Raw genomic sequence first — 20,532 nt, 5'->3', positions numbered from 1 at the left:
GGGCGGTATGCGGCGGCGGAGCTCTCTCCCGATCGTCTGCGAGCCCCGGCTTCCATCTCCGGCGATGTGACGTCCGCCGGGGGGGGTGGAACCGGCGGCAAATTCAAATGTAAAACACACCAAACACACTGATACCATTCAAAATAAAATAAAATCACATTACATTGCTCCCCAGTGCCCTTTCCTGCAGTTTTACTGTACTTTTTATGTAAATATATGTATATATATATATATATATATATATGTATATATATATATATATATATATACATATATACATATATATATATATATATATACGTATATACATATATACATATATATGTATATATATATATACATATATATATATATATATATATATATATATACACACACACACACACACGTATATATATATATATATATATATACGTAATTCTTGTGAATGAGCAGCCCAAACCAACTGTATACATTATATACATATATATATATATATATATATAATACATGTATACATAATATATGTATACATACATATATATATATATAGTAAATGTATACAGTTGGTTTGGGCTGCTCATTCACAAGAATTACATGCAAAATAATGGTACCGCTTTCAGCACCTAAAATCCAAAAGAATCATACCGCCAGGGAGGTTAATATAATACCATACTTTAACAATAAATATTAAATAGAGAATGCAGACACCAAAATTGTGGAATAATCTGGCCGCGGCCGTTTATTACTGGTTTAAAACATATTAAATCTTCAATAAATATCAATAAATATCATCTTAAAACCAGCCCAGCCACTACGGCTCAGGCTTTATCAAATAAATAAAATTCAATAAAATGTATTAAAACATCCAGTAATAAACCACTTGTCCCCCTTTGTAAAACAAAGGTGACCCACCACGTAATAAAAGCCGCGACAACAGGGGAGGGGGGGTTGGGGAACCTCTTCTGCTGCTGCTCCTGAGGTGAATGAGCCCCTCACAGCTGAGCTCACCTATTTATATCCTAACTTCCCGCCTAGATTTTCCTCAGAGCTCCCCGCGCCACTGCAGGTGCATCCCAGTCACCTGCAGCTACACGTGACTCTTTACCTCAGGTACCTCATCCAGCCTTTTTTCCCTGAGGAAAAAACCCGGGAAGACCTAATGACCTGAAACTGACCTTTCTTATTTCTAGCTTTCCCCGCCACTTCTCCCATGTGGAAAAGGGGGCATATAAAATGCCTACCCTTTTCCTTTCATTCTAAGCAAAGACTCTGCGTGGTATGGAATGATTTCCTCCACTTATGGGCCATACACACTATAAGATTTTCTGAAGACTTTTTCCTTTAGATTTACCAAAACCATATAATATGAGGTCAATCCCAAACACTTTCAATTTGTATGCAATATGGCAGGCCCTTGCACTACATAGAAAAGGTAAATCTGAAGGAAAAAGTCTTCAGAAAATCTTATAGTGTGTATGGCCCTTTACTCTCATTGCTGGACATATCAAGCCTGGGAAGGGATAGCGCTGAACAAGATGAGTAATGCTGGTTACACACAGCAATTTTCTGGCAATTTTAGTGTTTTTCAATCAGCTTTCTATTGCAAAATAAATAGATCAACACAACTAGGGCATTCATTGAGGCTTGGGTTCACATATGTGCTATTAGGATGCTGGTTTTCTCTGCATCCAATTCGCATGACATGCAAGAGTGACCAGCACTCGATGGAGCCAGTTCACACAGGTCCTGGGGGGCCGTGGTCTGCCTTTAAAAAGAGTCCTGTGCCTCTTTGGGTCCAATTCACGTGCAAATTCAGGCAAAAAATTCGGACCTGACTCGCACCTGACTCGAGTCCTTGAACATCGGGCCCCAGGCCCGAACCATTGGCCGCATATGTGTGAACCTGGCCTGAAGGCTGCAATGCAATTCTAAAAATATGAATACATGACTGCATTCTCATAAAAGATTGACAGGGTGTCACTTGCAGAGATGTATAGTAACTAAGTAGAACTACTTCACTACTGTACTTAAGTACCGAAAGGCGGTATCTGTACTTTCCTAGAGTAGAATTTTTTTCTCCTACTTCCACTTTTACTTCACTACATTTTTTCAATGATTTCAATACTTCTACTCCGATATTTTTTTTTTTTGTGCTGCATAGTTACTCGTTACTATTATAAAAATTACCACTGCCAGAACAGTAGATGGCAGGTTTCAAAAAAATGTGTATTAACAGCGCATACGAAAATAAATGCTACTGTATGTATAAATAAAAGCTGCATTTGAAATAATAAAAAACAATATGATGTTCAAACTTTTGACTTCTTTCTTTAACCTCCCTGGCGGTATGATTATGTCAGGAATTACATACCAAAAGCGGTACTATTGTTTTCATGGAAATTTGGCGTTATGTATTATAGGCCTACAATTCTTAGTAATTACTGACTTAAACCTGACCAAAACAAGAGTCTAGTAGACATCCCAGATGTGATAAATTTGAAACACAAACGCATGAATTATAATCGAATCAATAATATTATTTTATTATTTAATATATAATATATATAATAAAATTATATTATTGATTAGATTATAATTCATGCATTATATATTATATATAGATATATGTGTGTGTGCATATATATATATATATATATATATATATATATATGCATATATATATATACCGGTGTGTGTATATATATATATATATATATTTATATATATATATATATGCGCATATATATGTATATATATGCATATATATATATATATATATATATGCATATATATATATAATATAAAATGTGTTTTGTGTTTTGTGCAACGTTTTTTTTTTTTTTTTTTTTTATTTCCCTCCCTAGTTCCGCTCCCATGCAGCATTGCTGCTGCAGGGAACGGAACTAGGAAGTGATCACACCGACGGAGGGACGGAGGAGCGGCGGGACTCTCGGCTGGCGATCTCAGCAATGAGAGATCATCGCTGGATCGCCAGGATAAGGTAAGAGAACACCGCTGCGCTCTCTGCAATCCACCCCGAGCGTGACTCGGGGTTACCGATCCTGATATGAAAAATCAACCCCGAGTCACGCACGGGATTACCGCTAAGGGGGTTAATAACTACATAACACAGTACTTGTACTTTTACTTTCAGTATTTGAGTAGGAATTTTTTTTAAAATACTACTGGTACTTTTACTTTCAGTACTTGAGTAGCAAAATTTAAAAAAAAACTACTTGCAATACTTATGTACAAAAATTGTTGAATACTTTAGTACTTCTACTCAAGTCCCTTTTTGATCGAGCACTTCCACTTCTACTCAAGTCACTTTTTGATCGAGCACTTCCACTTCTACTCAAGTCACTTTTTGATCGAGCACTTGTACTTTTACTCAAGTATGGGTTTCGAGTACTTTATACAACTCTGGTCACTTGTATAAAACATACTGTATAGTAGTAGAAGCTTGATAGATTGGCTAATGCACAAAATACACGCGTTTGCACGTATATTGTTTTACGTTTTGGGCAAAGTTGTTGAATAGTGATAAGTAATGCACCTGGGCTAGGTTTGAGAAAGATTTGGTGAAAACAACTGTACTAAACCGGAACCCCACTGAAGTCCATGGGAGCCAACTGTTAAAAACCAGTAATTGCTATTTTCTAGAATAATCACAAAGGGATTGTCAAATAAATATTATGACGGGCTGGGCACTGCCCTGGGGAACAGGTACCAAAGCAAACTTTTTTTAACACAATTCCAGATGCAGTGATTTTAAAGTGGTTCTACAGGCTAAAGATTTTTGACCTTAATACATTCTCTGCAGCTTTCCCCCCCCCCCTTTACTTACCTGAGCCCAATCTCGATCCAGCGCTGTGCACGAAAGCAGTGGCTCTCTCCTTCCTCAGAGGCTCTGAGAAAGCAGTGGGAGCCATATGGACCTTAAGCCCACAATTATGTTGGGCCTATCTGACACGTCAAATCGCATGCCAAACCGTCAAACACGTCGAACCTAAACACTTTCAATTTGTATGCAATCAGGAAGGCCCTTGCACTACATAGCTGAAGGTAAATCTAAAGGAAATCTAACAACAAAAGTTGTATAGTGGGTATCCAGCTTTAGGTTTTAAGAAAGAAAATGTGTTCATGGTGGGATAACTAGGTTAAAAGGGAAAAAATAAAAGCCTAAAAAAAAAAAAGAAAATGAATGCAGCCACCACATCTAAGAATTGGTAAGCTGCAATATATAAATATTTTGGTTTTAATTTCGCTTTAACCTGTTGCCGACCACCCCCTGCAGATATACTGCGGCAAGGTGGCTCGGCTGCGCGAATCACTGTACCCATATGTCGCTCTTTGGGAGCGATTGTGGGGTGGCGCGTGCCGATTTGCGAATGGGGAAGCTTATCTGCAGCGCCGTCGGCCGCAATTACCGCCGGGCACCCCCGATCACTCCCCGGGGAGACAGAACGGTGGTCTGCCGTTATAAACACGGCAGACCGTTGTTCTGTCAGCAGTCAACACAGGGCTCCTGTGTTCCTTCTATTTAGGAACACAGGTCTGTGTGGTCATTCCATAGGCCCATCCCCCTCACAGTTAGAAAACACCTCCTAGGCATACATTTAACCCTTTGATCGCCCCTGGTGTTAACCCATTCCCTGCCAGTGTCATTAGTACAGTAACAGTGCATATTTTTAGCACTGATTACTGTAGTAATGTCACTGGTCCCCCCAAAAGTGTCAAAAATGTCAGTTAGGGTCAGATCTGTCCGCCGCAATGTCGCAGTCACGCTAAAAATCGCTGATCGCCGCCATTACCAATTTAAAAAAAATAATAATTAAATAAAAATGACATAAATCATTCCCCTAGTTTGTAGACGCGATAACGCTTGCGCAAACCAATCAATATACACTTATTGGGATTTTTTTTACCAAAAATATGTAGCAGAATACAAATTGGCCTAAAATGTTGAAAAAAAATTTGATTTTAAAATATTTTTTATTGGGAATGTTATATAGCAGAAAGTAAAAAATATAGCGCAAAAAATAAAAATAAAAAATCGAACAAGTGATCAAATACCACAAAAAGAAAGCTCTATTTGTGAGGGAAAAAAAGGACATCAATTTTTTTCTTTGGGTACAGCATCGCAGGACTGCACAACTGTCAGTTAAATTAACGCTAGTTGGCCTAAAATTATGAAAAAATTAGATTTACATTTTTTTTTAATGGGAATGTTATATAGCAGAAAGTAAAAAGTATTGTTTGTTGTTTTTCAAAATTGTTGCTCTTTTTTTTGTGTTATAGTGCAAAAAAAAAAAAAAAATTACACAGGTGATCAAATACCATCAAGAGAAAGCTCTATTTGTGAGGAAAAAAAGGACATCAAATTTTTTTTGGGGTACAGCATCGCACGACCGCGCAATTGTCAGTAAGTTAATGCTAGTTGGCCTAAAATGATGAAAAAATTTGATTTAAATTTTTTTTTAATGGGAATGTTATATAGCAGAAAGTAAAAAATATTGTTTTTTTTTTTCAAAATTATTGCTCATTTTTTTGTTTTATAGAGCAAAAAATCTAAAATCGCACAGGTGGTGATCAAATACCACTAAAAGAAAGCTCTATTTGTGGGGGAAAAAAAGGACATCAATTTTTTTTATTTTGGGGGGGTACAGCATCGCACGACAACGCAATTGTCAGGTAAAGTAATGCTAGTTGGCCTAAATTAATGAAAAAATTTGATTTTAAATTTTTTTTAATGGGAATGTTATATAGCAGAAAGTAAAAAGTATTGTTTGTTGTTTTTCAAAATTGTTGCTCTTTTTTTTGTGTTATAGTGCAAAAAAAAAAAAAAAATTACACAGGTGATCAAATACCATCAAGAGAAAGCTCTATTTGTGAGGAAAAAAAGGACATCAAATTTTTTTTGGGGTACAGCATCGCACGACCGCGCAATTGTCAGTAAGTTAATGCTAGTTGGCCTAAAATGATGAAAAAATTTGATTTAAATTTTTTTTTAATGGGAATGTTATATAGCAGAAAGTAAAAAATATTGTTTTTTTTTTTCAAAATTATTGCTCATTTTTTTGTTTTATAGAGCAAAAAATCTAAAATCGCACAGGTGGTGATCAAATACCACTAAAAGAAAGCTCTATTTGTGGGGGAAAAAAAGGACATCAATTTTTTTTATTTTGGGGGGGTACAGCGTCGCACGACAACGCAATTGTCAGGTAAAGTAATGCTAGTTGGCCTAAATTAATGAAAAAATTTGATTTTAAATTTTTTTTAATGGGAATGTTATATAGCAGAAAGTAAACAATATTGTTTTTTTTTTTTTTTTTTTCAAAATTATTGCTCTTTTTTTGCAATTTTGCAATTGTCAGTTAAAATAACGCATTCCCGAATCACAAAAAATGGCCTGGTCTTTAGGGGGGAAAACTTCCCGGTTTTTAAGTGGTTAAATGCAGACATTTTTTCCCAGCGAGATTTATCCTTTCTATTTCATTTCTGAGCAGACACTGATAAGGATGTGGAGATTATTGACAGACTGTTAAATCTGGGGCCTGCATACAGGTTAATGACTTATTTCTGCACAGATCTATAAGCATAAGATAAAGAAGCAGAAGAATGGTCATGCAGAGCTATAGATAAGAAGACTGAAGAAAGAAACCCCATACCTGTTAGTAGAAGAAGACATTTGTGTGCTAAGAATTGTGGAAGACCAGTGACAAAGAAGAGAGAGGTCACAGTTTCCTTGACAGATGTGAACACAGCATAGACTACAAAAAGTCCTTCCTTAGGCTCCAATAGTGCAAAGTCTGGCCTGCTCAGAGCTGAAATTATTCATTTCCTGAAGAAATAGGAAACAGATGTCATTTGTCTATTCTATAAAAAGCAGGAAGCATCAGCACCTCTTCATTTTCTAGTATGTGTACCCCATGGTGAACTCTTTATCATGAGGACAAAGATTTGGGGACCTCAAAAAAAGTACAGTACATTTGTCCATTCCTTGCCTTAAACATTATTTATTTTATGTATTTATTAAAAATGCAATGCTAAATGCAAATAGATCAATCCTATCTAGTGTGTCAAATCACATACTACATACCCATTGCAACAACTGCAATAATACCTAACAAAGTGTACCACATAAATTAAATAAATCAACAAATTGTGTATCACAAAAATCTAAAACGCAAGAACAAATCCCTAAGAGCCCATTCAGACTATTGCGACTTGTCAGGCGACTTGTCAGCCTGACAAGTCGCGGTCGGTCAGTCGCCATTGATTAGCACAGGATCCGTTCTACTTAGAAAAAGGGTCCTGTACTACTTTGGGGCGACCTGGGAGCGACTTGCATAGACTTCCATTATGTGAAGTCCCTGCAAGTCGCGCCGAAGTCACGGTGCACGCGACTTCACAGGTCGCCCCCCGAAGTCGGATCGCTTCAGTGTGAACCGGCTCTAAATGTGAACAAAAAGAATCAAAAACGTGTCCATAGATTGCATCTTCTAATATTCTTGTGTAATTTGTGAAGTCATAAATAAACACTGGTGCCAAAACAATGACCTCCACCTTCCCCAGTGGGCACACTGGGGAGATTTACTAAAGCTGGAGTGTGCAAAAATTGGAGCAGCTCTGCATAGAAACCAATCAGATTCTAAGTTTTATTGCCAAAGCTTAAAGTATAAGTCCAATCAAAAAATAGGGTGATCAGACGTCCCCGGTTTCCAGGGACAGTCCCCAGACTGAGGACACTGTCCCCGGACCAAGACTGCCCTGGATTCAGGGCCCGAAAAAAGTAGAAAGGGCATCCCATGTTGGCTGAAAAACAGCCTGGTGGCTCAGATGCTGATGCCCCCTGCTGGACGATCTCACTGCCGCTCCTGCTGCTGTTCAGTGGAGGAGAGGCAGAGCCAAAAAACTACTGTGTGGAGGGCTGAGACCGGGAGATGAGCAGATGGGGGGGAGAGTTGGAGACATTAGCTGGTTTGGGGGAAGGGCTAAGAGGTGGCTGCAGAGATAATCTGTGAGAGAAGGGTGCAGAGGTGAGCTGCGGATGTGGGGGCAGAAGTGTCCTCTGTGCATAGCAAACCTCTAAACCCTGTACTCTATGCCTAACACCCTCCTGTATATTCTGTAGTTCTGTGCCCAGTGCTCTGTGTATTATGTAGTCCTGTGCCCAGTGGTCTGTGTATTATGCAGTCCTGTGCCCAGTGCTCTGTGCATTATGTAGTCCTGTACCCAGCACTCTGTGTATTATTCAGTCCTATGCCCAGTGCTCTGTGTATTATGCAGTCCTGTGCCCAGTGCTCTGTGCATTATGTACTCCTGTACCCAGCACTGTGTGTATTATGCAGTCCTGTGCCCAGTGCTCTGTGTATTATGTAGTCCTGTGCCCAGTGCTCTGTGTATTATGTAGTCCTGTGCCCAGCGCTCTGTGCATTATGTAGTCCTGTACCCAGCGCTCTGTTTATTATGCAGTCCTGTACCCAGCGCTCTGTGTATTATGTAGTCCTGTGTCCAGCGCTCTGTGTATTATGCAGTCCTGTGCCCAGTGCTCTATGTATTATGTAGTCCTGTGCCCAGTGCTTTGTGTATTATGCAGTCCTGTGCCCAGTGCTCTTTGTATTATGTAGTCATGTATCCAGTGTTCTGTGTATTATGAAGATCTGTGCCCAGCGCTCTGTGTATTAAGCAGTCTTGTGCCCAGCGCTTTGTGTATTATGCAGTCCTGTGCCCAGCACTCTGTGTATTATGCAGTCCTGTGCCCAGCGCTCTGTGTATTATGCAGTCCTGTACCCAGCGCTTTGTGTATTATGTAGTCCTGTGTCCAGTGCTCTGTGTGTTATGTAGTCCTGTACCCAGTGTTCTGTGCATTGTGTAGTCCTGTGTCCAGTGCTCTGTGTATTAAACAGTCCTGTGCCCAGCGCTCTGTGTATTATGCAGTCCTGTACCCAGCGCTTTGTGTATTATGTAGTCTTTTGCCCAGCGCTTTGTGTATTATGTAGTCCTGTACCCAGTGTTCTGTGCATTATGTAGTTATGTGTCCAGTGCTCTGTGTATTAAGCAGTCCTGTGCCCAGCGCTCTGTGTATTATGTAGTCCTGTGCCCAGCGCTCTGTGTATTAGGCAGTCTTGTGCCCAGCGCTTTGTGTATTATGTAGTCCTGTGCCCAGTATCCCCCCTATAGAGCCCTGTAAAGAAAAACATTAGTATACTTACCTCTTTTGAAGCCGGTCCAGAAGCAGAAGCTCTGCAGAGGACACAGCCGACAACTACTGTGAAATGAATGGTGAATGACGTCACCCATAGACTTACTATGGGGCTTCCGTTGTCGGATGTGTCCTTTGCACCTGCCTCCACAACGAAGCCGCGGCTGACAGCTCAGCGTGGGATGGGGTCCGATCAGCTTCAAAAAAGGTATGTAAACTGATTTGTTCTTTACAGGGCTAGATAGATTACTGTTAGATCGTGGAAGTGTATAGATGCAGGAATTTTAGTGTTAGGGTGGACTTCTACTTTAACCATTTCTGGACCGGAAAGATTTGCCCCCTTAATGACCAGGCCATTTTTTGCAAATCGGCACTGCGTTATTTTAACGGACAATTGCGCGGTCGTGCGAAGCTGTACCCACATAAAATTGATGTCCTTTTTTTCCCACAAACAGAGCTTTCTTTTGGTGGTATTTGATCACCTCTGTGATTTTTTATTTTTTGCGCTATAAACAAAAAAAGAGCGTAAATTCTGAAAAAAAAAAAAAAAAACAATATTTTTCCCATTCTGCTATATAACATTCCCAAAAAAAAATGTAAAAATCAAAATTTTTTAACCTTTTAGGCCAATTAGATTTTTCTACTCAATATTTTTGGTAAAAAAAAAAAAATCGCAATAAGCGTATTTTGATTGTTTTCCGCAAAAGTTATCGCGTCTACTACCTACGGGAAAGATTTATGTAATTTTTTATTGTTTTTTTTTTTTTTACTAGTAATGGCGGCGATCTGCGATTTTTAGCAGAACTGCGACATTGTGGCGGACAGATCGGACCCCTAACAGCCAATTTTTACACTTTTGGGGGTACCAGTGACATTACTACAGTAATCAGTGCTAAAAATATGCACTGTTACTGTAATAATGACACTGACAGGGAAGGGGTTTATACTGTGGGTGATCAATGGGTTAAATGTGAGCCTAGGGGAGTGATTCTAACTGTGGGGGGAGGCGTGGCTTGTGAAATGATCACAGAGACCTGTGTTCCTATATAGAAGGATCACAGGAGCTCTGTGTTCATTCCAGAGAGAACGGTCAGCTGTGTTTACAACAGCTGCCCGTCATTCTCTCTCAGCTGGTAGTGATCACGGGTGTCAGGCGGCAATCGGAGCCGCCTGCCCTGTGCATCCGAGTCCCCGCTGCCAAATGGGGGCGGGAGCGCGCTGCCAGCGGCGCGCGCTCGCCCCCTAGCTGCAGACACGCGACTGACGTATACCTAATTCAGTTCACGCAAAGGGGGCTGCCTGCCACAGTATAACGTAAGTGGTTAAAGTGTTACTAAACCCACAACAGTAAAATCAGTGTGTATATGCAGTAAAGCATGTTTGTTATACTCACTGTGGAACCTAAGGGGTTAATCCTCTGCATTGTGTATAAAGGCTGTGTCTCTCTGTTCCCCCTCTTCTTTAACTAACGCCAACTAATTTTGTGATAGTACAGAGCATTAGGAGTCAGGCTGCCCATGCTCAGTTAGGTGTGTATAGCTAGAGAGTTTTTCTTCTTCTTGGGATGTGATCAGCACAGGGCCAATCAGCACTGTCCAGACAGAGGGTCAGGAGAGGATAAAAACGCCTCCTACAAGCTTTACTAGGAACTGATAGAAGTCACAAGACTGCTATATACTGCTGATGAGAAAAGGTATTTAGCAGTTTGTATTTACTAAAATAATTGCATTTCCATGTTCTGTGTACTGTGGGAGACCAGATATAGTAAATGCAGGGTCCTGGGTTTACTAACACTTTAATTGAACAAGCTGAAGTTAGAAGCTGATTGACTACCATGCACAGCTGCACCAGATTCTGCATGCACCAGTTTTAGTAAATCTCCCCCACTCTCCCCTTCTTAAGCCACGAACACAACACTAGTTTGAAACCTGGCAGCTCAGGTTGGAGCTGCTGTACTAACAATACAATGTTAGTACAGTGATCTCCCCTGCTGTGCTATAGTGTTCTGATTGGGGAACAGCATCCCCGCCAGAATAATCCGGTTACTGCTCTCAGCCATTGGCTGAGAGCGCCGGCTGAGAGCCGGTCAGCAGATCTTTTTTTGCTAATGCCCCTTTAACAGAAGCTGGCTAAACGTACTAATGGGTCGAATGTTGCCCGGTTACTATTGAACCAGCTGATGTCATCTGACATTTCGCCCCGTGTGTACTAGGCTTTAGATGGACCTTTGTATCTAAAGGTCCTTCAGAGCATGTCCTCTTTAAATTCAGGATATGGCTCAAGCTAGGTTCACATTTGTGCATGTGTAAATTTTAAAATTACATTCCTGCACCCCCATGCAGCCGCACAAAAAAACACATTGCTTCAGGTGGTGGTGCCATTACCCTTAAAGAGGAAGTAAAGTTGTTTTTTATTCAAATGGCTGACAATCCCTATTGGTCTTTTCTGTCATAAATGCATCCTTCTGCCAGTCAGCTGTCATGTACACTGAGCCGCGCATGCGCAACTCAGCGAGCATTTACGGCCCTGATCAGCACCCCATCCATGCTGCAGTTATGTGACTCTCGTGCGCATGCACAGGAGTGGCGTCATTGCGGCCTGGCCTATCAAGTATCCTAAGGCACGGGACCCAGAAGGAAGACCGGGCGAAGATGCAAGCACCAGGGGCCCGCCGGATTAGTCCCAGTGCTGTGCTAGGAGGACACTATATGACAGGAACATCTGCCATAATGTACTAATAGGCTGTGCATACTAGTACAATATGGCATAACCCACCTGGGGGGCTTGAAAAAGAATGAAATACAGCGGACTTTACTTCCACTTCAACGGTACCCCCAAGCACTAAAAGACACTAAAAGACTGCGGATTTAAGTGCGTGGGGGTGCAATTACCAATTAATGGTACCCCCCGCATGTTTTCCTATGAAGCATTTCAAAGTTACTATGATGCCCTATAACAAACAAAATGGTGCAATGCAAATCCCAATAATATCATAAACAAAAGGTAATATATAAAGCAAAATTCCCAAAGGTAAAATTAAGAAAAAAGTCCTTAGATCCACTTGGTGTTGAAAAAGGATGTAGGAGACAACAACTCCAAACTCCAAACAGTGATCTCTCTCCACCAGAAAGCACACATATGCCCTCACCTCAGATTTTGACCCCTGTATTACCAGAAGGTCTAAAAACGCTGTATATGTTCACATCAATCAGCGGGCTCCAGATTTACAGGCATGTACCTCTTAGCGGCTAAGGACCAGACAGAAATCATATACAAATTGCCTCAGGTAGTAGTATCCACAGAGGCTCCGTGGAGTATGAAAAATTTGGAGTTGTTGTCTCCTACATCCTTTTTCAACACCAAGTGGATCTAAGGACTTTTTTCTTAATTTTACCTTTGAGACTTTTGCTTTATATATCACCTTTTGTTTATGATATTACTGGGATTTGCGCTGCACCATTTTGTTTGTTATTTAGTTCTGGGATTTTGCTGTGTGTCCCGGGTCGGTGTTCAGCCGGCATTTCCATCCATATTTAGCTACATCCACCTGTCTGCACTGATTGGTTTTGTTTATTCATTATGATGCCCTATACAATGTGCAGCAAACGGAATCACATGAAGTAGAACAAAATAGAAAAAAAAAGATACAAAAATATATAAAGGAATCAAAATTACCTAAATTGTCAGCAGATAAATTACTAGCTTTAGAAACACCAATTTCTCAGAAGGAGATAATGGAGGCATTAAACTCACCGACTGTGAAAAGCCCAGGACCAGACGGGTACATTATTCGTTACTACAGAAGGTTCGGGGAAATATTAGTACCAAAATTGGGTCTATATATGAATGGGATAGGAGAAAGGGAAAAGATGAGAATAGAATCTCTACAGGCTCATATAACGGTAATATCTAAAGATGGAAAAGATGCAACCCTATGTTCCAGTTATAGGCCAATAGCACTCTTAAACATAAATACAAAATTACACGTAAAAGTTCTAACAACCCGTTTAATAGATGTAGGGACAGAATGGATACATGCAGATCAAACAGGATTCATTCTGGGTAGAGAGGGGAAAGATAACGGGATTAGAACATTATTGCTATTACATGAAGCTCGAGGTCTTAATACCCCCGCCCTCCTGTTGTCAATAGATGCTGAGAAAGCTTTTGACAGGGTGGATTGGGGTTTATGTTGGAAACAATAGCGGATCTGAGTATTGGCCCGAGAATGACCCAATGGTAACCTATCCCCCCAGTTTGAAATGAACAACGGGACGAGATAGGGTTGCCCTCTCTCGCCCCTGTTGTTCGTCCTAAAGTAGAATAAAGTATAAAATATAAAGTAGAAATAGGGGGAGTAAAGGTAGGACAGTAAAAACAAAGTAGCAGCAAATGCTGATGATGTGCTGTTTTATATTACTAACCCCAGAATAACTCTCCCAAATGTTAATAAAGAGCTAAAGAAATATGGGGAATTATCAAACTTTAAGATCAACCCATTAAAGTCAGAAATACTGAACATAGGGTTAGGTAAGAAAGAAGAACAGGCATTACAGATGAAATTCCCATTTACCTGGGCAAAATCAAAATAAAAATATATCAGGATAATTATAACTCCATCACTAGATCATGTCAACTACATACCTATGTTAAATGAGATACAAACAGACATTAAAAAAATATTGAGTCACCCACTCTCTTGGCTGGGGAGAATAAATATAATCAAGATGATAATTCTGCCCAAAATGTTATATAGATTTTAAATGCTACCAATTGCTATCCCACCGGTATATTTTAAAACAATAAAAACAATGATATCAAAGTTTATCTGGCAGGGAAAAAACCTAGAATACAGTATACGGTTCTCAGTAGAGACAAAACACAGGGGGTAGTGGCGGCACCAGATATCAAAAGATATTACACTGCAGTTTTCATTTCATGTATGGTAGAGTGGACAAAAACAAACTCAGACAAAAGATGGGTGAAGATTGAAACCACACTAAATAGAAAACAATTAAATAAAAATATTTGGATTCCACCCAAATACAGGGAAATGCATGCAGACACTCACGAAATAATGAGAGTTGTATTTAAAATATGGGACAAGACTCATAGATTAGCTAAATGGGAATACAACTCCCCGTTAACCACTTAAGCCCCGGAAGATTTTACCCCTATTCCGACCAGGGGGTATTTTGCCATTCGGCACTGCGTGACTTTAATGGACAATTGCGCGGTCGTGCGACGCTGTACCTAAACAAATTTGGCGTCCTTTTTTTCCCACAAACAGAGCTTTCTTTTGGTGGTATTTGATCACCTGTGCGATTTTTTGATCACGCGCTATAAACAAAAAAAGAGTGTAAATTTTGCAAAAATAGCAATATTTTTCACATTTTTTTATATGAAATTCCCCCAAAAAAAATGTAAAAATCTAAATTTTTTAACATTTTCGGCCAATTTGTTTTATGCTACCTATGTTTGGTAAAAAAAAAATCGCAAAAAGCGTATTTTGATTGGTTTGCGCAAAAGTTATCGCGTTTACTAACAAAGGGAAAGATTTTTGTCATTTTTTTTTTAACGCGTAATGGCGGCGATCTGCGATTTTTTTTGCGGTACTGCGACATTGGTCGGACCCTTGACTGACATTTTTGACACTTTTGGGGTTACCAGTGACATTTCTACAGTAATCAGTGCTATACATATGCACTGTTACTGTAAAAATACACTGGTAGTGAAGGGGTTAACTTTATTTGGGAGGGAGGGGCTGTGTGTATCCCTAGGGGCGTGCTTTCTACTGTGATTGGCTGTGGCTTGAGCTGTAAGGACACTGATCAACGGATCTACATAGTAGATCCGTGTGATCAGTGTCTTTACACCGAGGAGAATGACAGGTCGCTTGTTTACACAAGCTGCCTGCCTTTCTCCCTCTCCCCCGCCGATCGCAGAGTGACCGGCGGACATCGGGCCCGCTGGTCACACGCGCGGGGGGGTCCGTGACCACGCGGGAGCGCGCCTCCGGGGGCGCGCGCTCGCTCCCTAGACCCTCACAAGCTAGTGACGTAGCCCTACGTCACTTTGCCTGTGAGGGGCTGACTGCCGACGTAGATCGGCGTTAGGCAGTCGGCAAGTGGTTAATATTACTAGCAGGCACGAAACACAATTTGGAAATTGGGTAAAAAACACAATTAAAAGACATAACACTAGGTGGAAAGATTAGGGCATATCACAAACTCAACACCAGGGGAGGAACCACGATATTGAATGAATGGAGGTATCTTCAGTTAACACATTTTGTGAGATCTCTGCCTCAACCTATCAGATGCGAGAAGGACCTTCATTTTGTTAAGAAACTTTGCAATCCATTAACAAAGATAAAACATAGCATATCTCAGATATACAAAATGTTGACGGAAATGATGGACCTGAGGAGACCTACATTCATAGAAGTATGGAAAAAAGAGGTCGGATCACGTTTAAATGATCACAAAGTAAATGTAATACTGAGAGCCGTACACCATTCTGCAATAGATATTAACACCATTGAAATTAACTATAAATGCCTATCAAGATGGTACATAACACCGTGAAAAAGTAGACAAATGTCATCCAGAAAAATCTCCATTGTGCTGGAGAGGCTGCAATGTACAGGGCACAATGTATCATATATGGTGGGACTGCCCTAAAATACGGGATTATTGGCAGAAAGTACAACAGCTTACAAGGGAAATTACTGAAATGAACATTATAGAGGATCCATGGACGTGTTTATTCCACAAAAACGAAAAATTACAAAGGCAGTATATTAACGCTGTTGTCCTAAATTTGATAAACGCAGCAAAAGGGGCAATACCAAAAGAATGGCTGGATGCAGAAAGTCGCACCCTTAGAGATTGGTTCAACAGAACCGAATATATATGTATATATATATATATATATATATATATATATATATATATATATATATATATATATATATACATATATAATATGGAGTACCTAGGCAGTAAGGATGATGAACAGAGCTTCTCAAGTAAATGAAGAAAATGGGTCGATTTTAAAAAGTCTAACAAATACATAGAAGTATGGGTGGAACAGGGGTGTGATTGAGACCTGGCTAGATATATTTAGAGACATAGGAAAAGTGGCACAACAAAGGAATGGAGGGGTAAAAGAAATGGTGAGGAAGGGATTATGGGTTTTGGGACAAGATTTGTTATGAGACTTATTTCTGTATCTGTTTTTGTTTTTTTTTTTATTACACTTTGAATTGAAAACCAATAAAAATGTATATATAAAAAGACATGTATATAGATAAAAATCAAATCTATAAAAAGGTTCCACCACATTTATTTCTATATACATGTCTGATACAATAAACTTTTTTCTAGTCAGTCCAGTGATTTAAAGTAATTTTTTTTGAGATATATTGAGATTTTTTGTTAATTTATTGGGAGGTGGTTGAGCAAAATCCGGTTTTTATTCTCAGATATTGCATTATGTTTCTCTACCGATAGCTCCCATCCACTTTATATATTATATAAGATACTAATTTAGGAATGTTTGAATCTTTAATTTTTCTTCTTTGATTTATGATCAAGGACAGTATCTTGAGGGTCCACTTAACCTACCAGTCTTTGGAGTGTAGAAGCAAACCCATGCAAACCCAGGGAAAACATGAAAACTCCATGCAGGTAGTTTAGTAGTTGAGACTCTGCTTTGGCTCTGAGATGTTAAACATCACTATGGGCTGGTGAAATTTGAAAGTGAGAAACTCCAAAAGGGGATTGCAGTGGATATAGAGCTTATCAATGAGCGTGGCAAAACAGCCACTGTTTTTTCACTTGTGATTCTAAGATGGGTTTTGAGTCTGATCCATTAATAGTCCCTGAGGACTGGTTAAAGCTGGCCTTGCATTTTTAAAGAATCTGGATAAATTTGCCAAAATTTGTTCCATGGGTGGGCTTGTCAGCACCTCCCAGCTCTACAAAAGTTTACTTTTTGAAACTACTTTTGCCAAAGGAGCCAGGCAGAAAATTCCCAGCCAAACAGAACCTGCATCATATCAGATCTGTGGCAGTCAGAATACAATAGCCAGTACTGCAGATTCCTCAAACTATGCTCTTTAGAATGGATGGGGGGAATCAAGTTATTTATCTTGTTGTATTCTGCAGGGCTGAACAAGAGAAATCCTAATGTGTATGTCCAACATAAGAATAAATAAGAAACTGCTCATTTGACACTTCTCCATCAGGTCATATCTTCCGTTTGCTAATCGATGTAGCAGAGGAAACCTCACAGGGGTAAGCACAGCAAATTCTGAGTGAAAAAACACAACATACCTATATTTTGAACCATGGGAAGACTCAGGCAAAAGAATCCTAAAAAGTGCCACTGGATTGAGAAGACAAGATTAGTATACGGGAAGGAGGATTTACTAAAGGCAAATACACTGTTCACTGGAAGTGCAGTTGCTCTAGATCAGTGGTCTCCAATCTGCGGCCCGAGGCTTGATGTGGCCATTTGCTTGCTTTTATCTGGCCCCTTGGGGCACTATTTAATTCACTGACACCAACAATGGGGCACAATGCCTTGCAATGACTCCAACGATGGGACCCAATAAAACCAATGATGGGGCAAAATTCCTCCCAATGACACAAACGATGGGACACAATTCCTACCAATTACACCACCCACAGGGCCCAAATATGGGACACAATTCCTACCAATGAGACCAAAGACGGCGCATTGTTTACTCTAATGCCCCATACACACGTGCAGATTATCTGCAGACTTTTGTCTGCAGACTTACCTTTTCTATGTAGTGCAAGGGTCTGCCGGATTGCATACAAATTGAAAGTGTTTAGGTTTGACCTCATATTATATGGTTTTGGTAAGTCTGCAGACAAAAGTCTTCAGATAATCTGCACGTGTGTATGGGGCATAACTGATGTTGGGACATTTTGTTTTCCAGATGGCCACAGTTTGGCACCCCTTCCAGCCCTTTTGTTTATAAAGTTTGGAGACCCTTGCTCTAGATCTTAGGGGAAGCCCTGCTGATTCTATCATCCAATCATGTGCAAGCAAAAATACAGTTTTTTTTTTTCCTAGCATGTGATTGAGAATTCTTTGCAAAGTGAAGCCTTACCTCATTTACTAAGCTCTATAGTAAACGCACTTGCAGTGCACAGTATAATTGCCTTTACCAAATCAACCCAATGTGCCTGGGCCCACAGATGCAGAACATAATTCAAAAACCATAACAAATTACTAAAAAAAAAAAAAAAAAATCAGAGGAACAGACAGAGCTATGTGAAAAGGAGAGATCCTGCAATTCTCTGTATGAATGTGAAATTAGCTGTATTTCTGGGGGAATGGACCACCACCAAAGATAGCGGGGTTTATTTACTAAAGCTGGAGAGTGCAAAATCAGGCTCACATCTATATAGAAACCAATCAGCTTCTAACCTCAGCTTGTTCAATTAAGCTTTGGCAATAAAACCTGGAAGCTGATTGGTTTTTATGCAGAAGTGAGGGTTTTTATGCAGACGTGAGCCTGATTTTGCACTCTCCAGCTTTGGTAAATAAAACCTACAGTTATGTCTGTACTGGGATACTATCATAGCAATGTCTCTATAGCAGGCCTCGACAAATCCCGGGCGCCAGGTCGCATTTGCGACTAGAATTAGCGACCTGGCGCCTGGGGTGCCCTGTAGGATGTGTCCTGTCCCTTTTGCGCCCCCCACCTCCTCTTCGAGTTCACGGACTTCCGCGGCGTCCAAAAATTTAGTCCCCGGCTTTTCGGCCTTCTTCTGTGAGATGAGAAGCTAGGGGAACTGGCGCCCTCTTGTGGTGGCCGGGAGTAATGCATGTTCTCAATGCCAAAGAGGAGAAGAGAGGGAATTTTTTTAAGGCTTCATCTCTCTGTCCAGTTACCTTTGCTTAAAGGTAAGTGGACAGGGAGTGTGGTTATTATTATTAATTTATTTTTTAAATGTAAAAATAAATAATAATTTTCTTTTTTTTTTTTTTAATTATTAAAAAAAAATAAAAAAATGTTTTCTTTTTTTTTTTTTTTTCAATTCTTATTAAAAAAAAAATATATATCTTTTTTTTTTTTTTTTCCTCATCACCGTGCCACAGCCGAAGGCCCCTTTCACACGGGCTGTCTGATCAGGTCCGCCTGTCAGTTTTTCAGGCAGACCTGATCGGACCGTTCAGTCTCCTCTATGGAGCAGTAATCTGCCGCCATCTGACCCTGCCCGCCAAAAACAGACGGATGGTGGTTCTATTTTCTATCCATCCCGTGGATCGGATCAGATGGCATCGGATGGAAAGAGACAGACAGTCTGTTTCCATCCAATTGCGCTATAGAGGAGAGTGGGGTTCTAGTCCTATTTATGTGTAAATTTAGTATCCGTTTTATAAAATAAAGCTTGGTTGTTAGTTTAAAAAAAAACAAAAAAAAAAAAACTGGCTCCTAACTTTTTTAGCTGGCTCCTAGATTTCAGGCAAATTTGTCAAGCCCTGCTCTATAGGAAAGAGGATGCATCAGATATTGTATGTCGGGGCAGGGAGCCTGCACTATCTCCAAGAATGCCTGTGGTATTGCATTTTTTCATGTGAAACATTATATTAAAAAAATAATATCAGTGCCTGAAAAAGATCGAAGAGAGGGGATCAAAACATCTAGTGGCCGCTAAGTGAGAGTTTGGCAGCTTCTGAGTCTTTGCAAAAACAACTCAATGTAGTATCATTCACAGACACCTTTTAACTTAGATCAATTTTAGAACCAATAGAAGCTCTCCAGACTACTCTTAGATCAGAAAGACTTTGTAAAAGTGTGCAGCTGTGTACACAGTACTTGATAGGTGTCGTGGAGGCGATAAGCCATCTTCTCACCACCCGTGTTAACAACTGAAAGCTTGATGCACTGCACCGCAACCATGCTGTTGGCCGAGTGGTTGTGAAGTGGTCCCATGCACTTAAATAAGTTATGTCAGGCGGCAGTTCTGCCTGTCAAATACGACAGGTGGTATATATTTCACCATAGCACAATCATGCCAATGTCTAACATGGCTACCGGCCATGTTAACTTGCAACCCTGTGGACTCTGTTTTGTCATATGTATTTGTAACAAGTGGTAACAATTCTAAACAACACTAGTTAGAAAGTAAAGGTTACCATTTGCTAATTTCTTCTAGACCTACAGTTCTCTAGAATTGCTACATTGTATATCTTATGGTACAGTACTTCCTATGCTCCTCAGCTCCATCTACTAGCCATAATGCAGTATTTAACTACTGCCTATAATAAAGACCTTGCACGGAACAAATGCACATGCA

The 20,532-nt window shown here is 40.0% G+C and overlaps 1 protein-coding gene across 2 annotated transcripts in view; it reads right to left on the bottom strand.

Annotated features, from left to right (window-relative positions):
* The window catches only part of HOMER3 (homer scaffold protein 3), a gene marked incomplete at its 5' end in the record, with an annotated part of 299,617 nt that overhangs the window by 198,096 nt on the left and 80,989 nt on the right, over positions 1 to 20,532 (bottom strand). Inside the window, one exon of one of the 2 annotated variants that reach the window (XM_082243056.1) lies at positions 6,654 to 6,826. The exons of the other annotated variant lie outside the window; for it this stretch is intronic. Coding sequence (XP_082099182.1) covers positions 6,654 to 6,673 — 20 coding nt within the window. The remainder of the gene's footprint in view (positions 1 to 6,653; positions 6,827 to 20,532) is intronic. 2 annotated transcript variants of the gene reach the window in all.

Source organism: Pelophylax lessonae (genome assembly GCF_965119305.1).
Source record: "Pelophylax lessonae genome assembly, chromosome: 1".
NCBI classification, from domain to species: Eukaryota; Metazoa; Chordata; class Amphibia; order Anura; family Ranidae; genus Pelophylax; species Pelophylax lessonae.
This window is presented reverse-complemented; position numbering and strand designations above follow the sequence as displayed.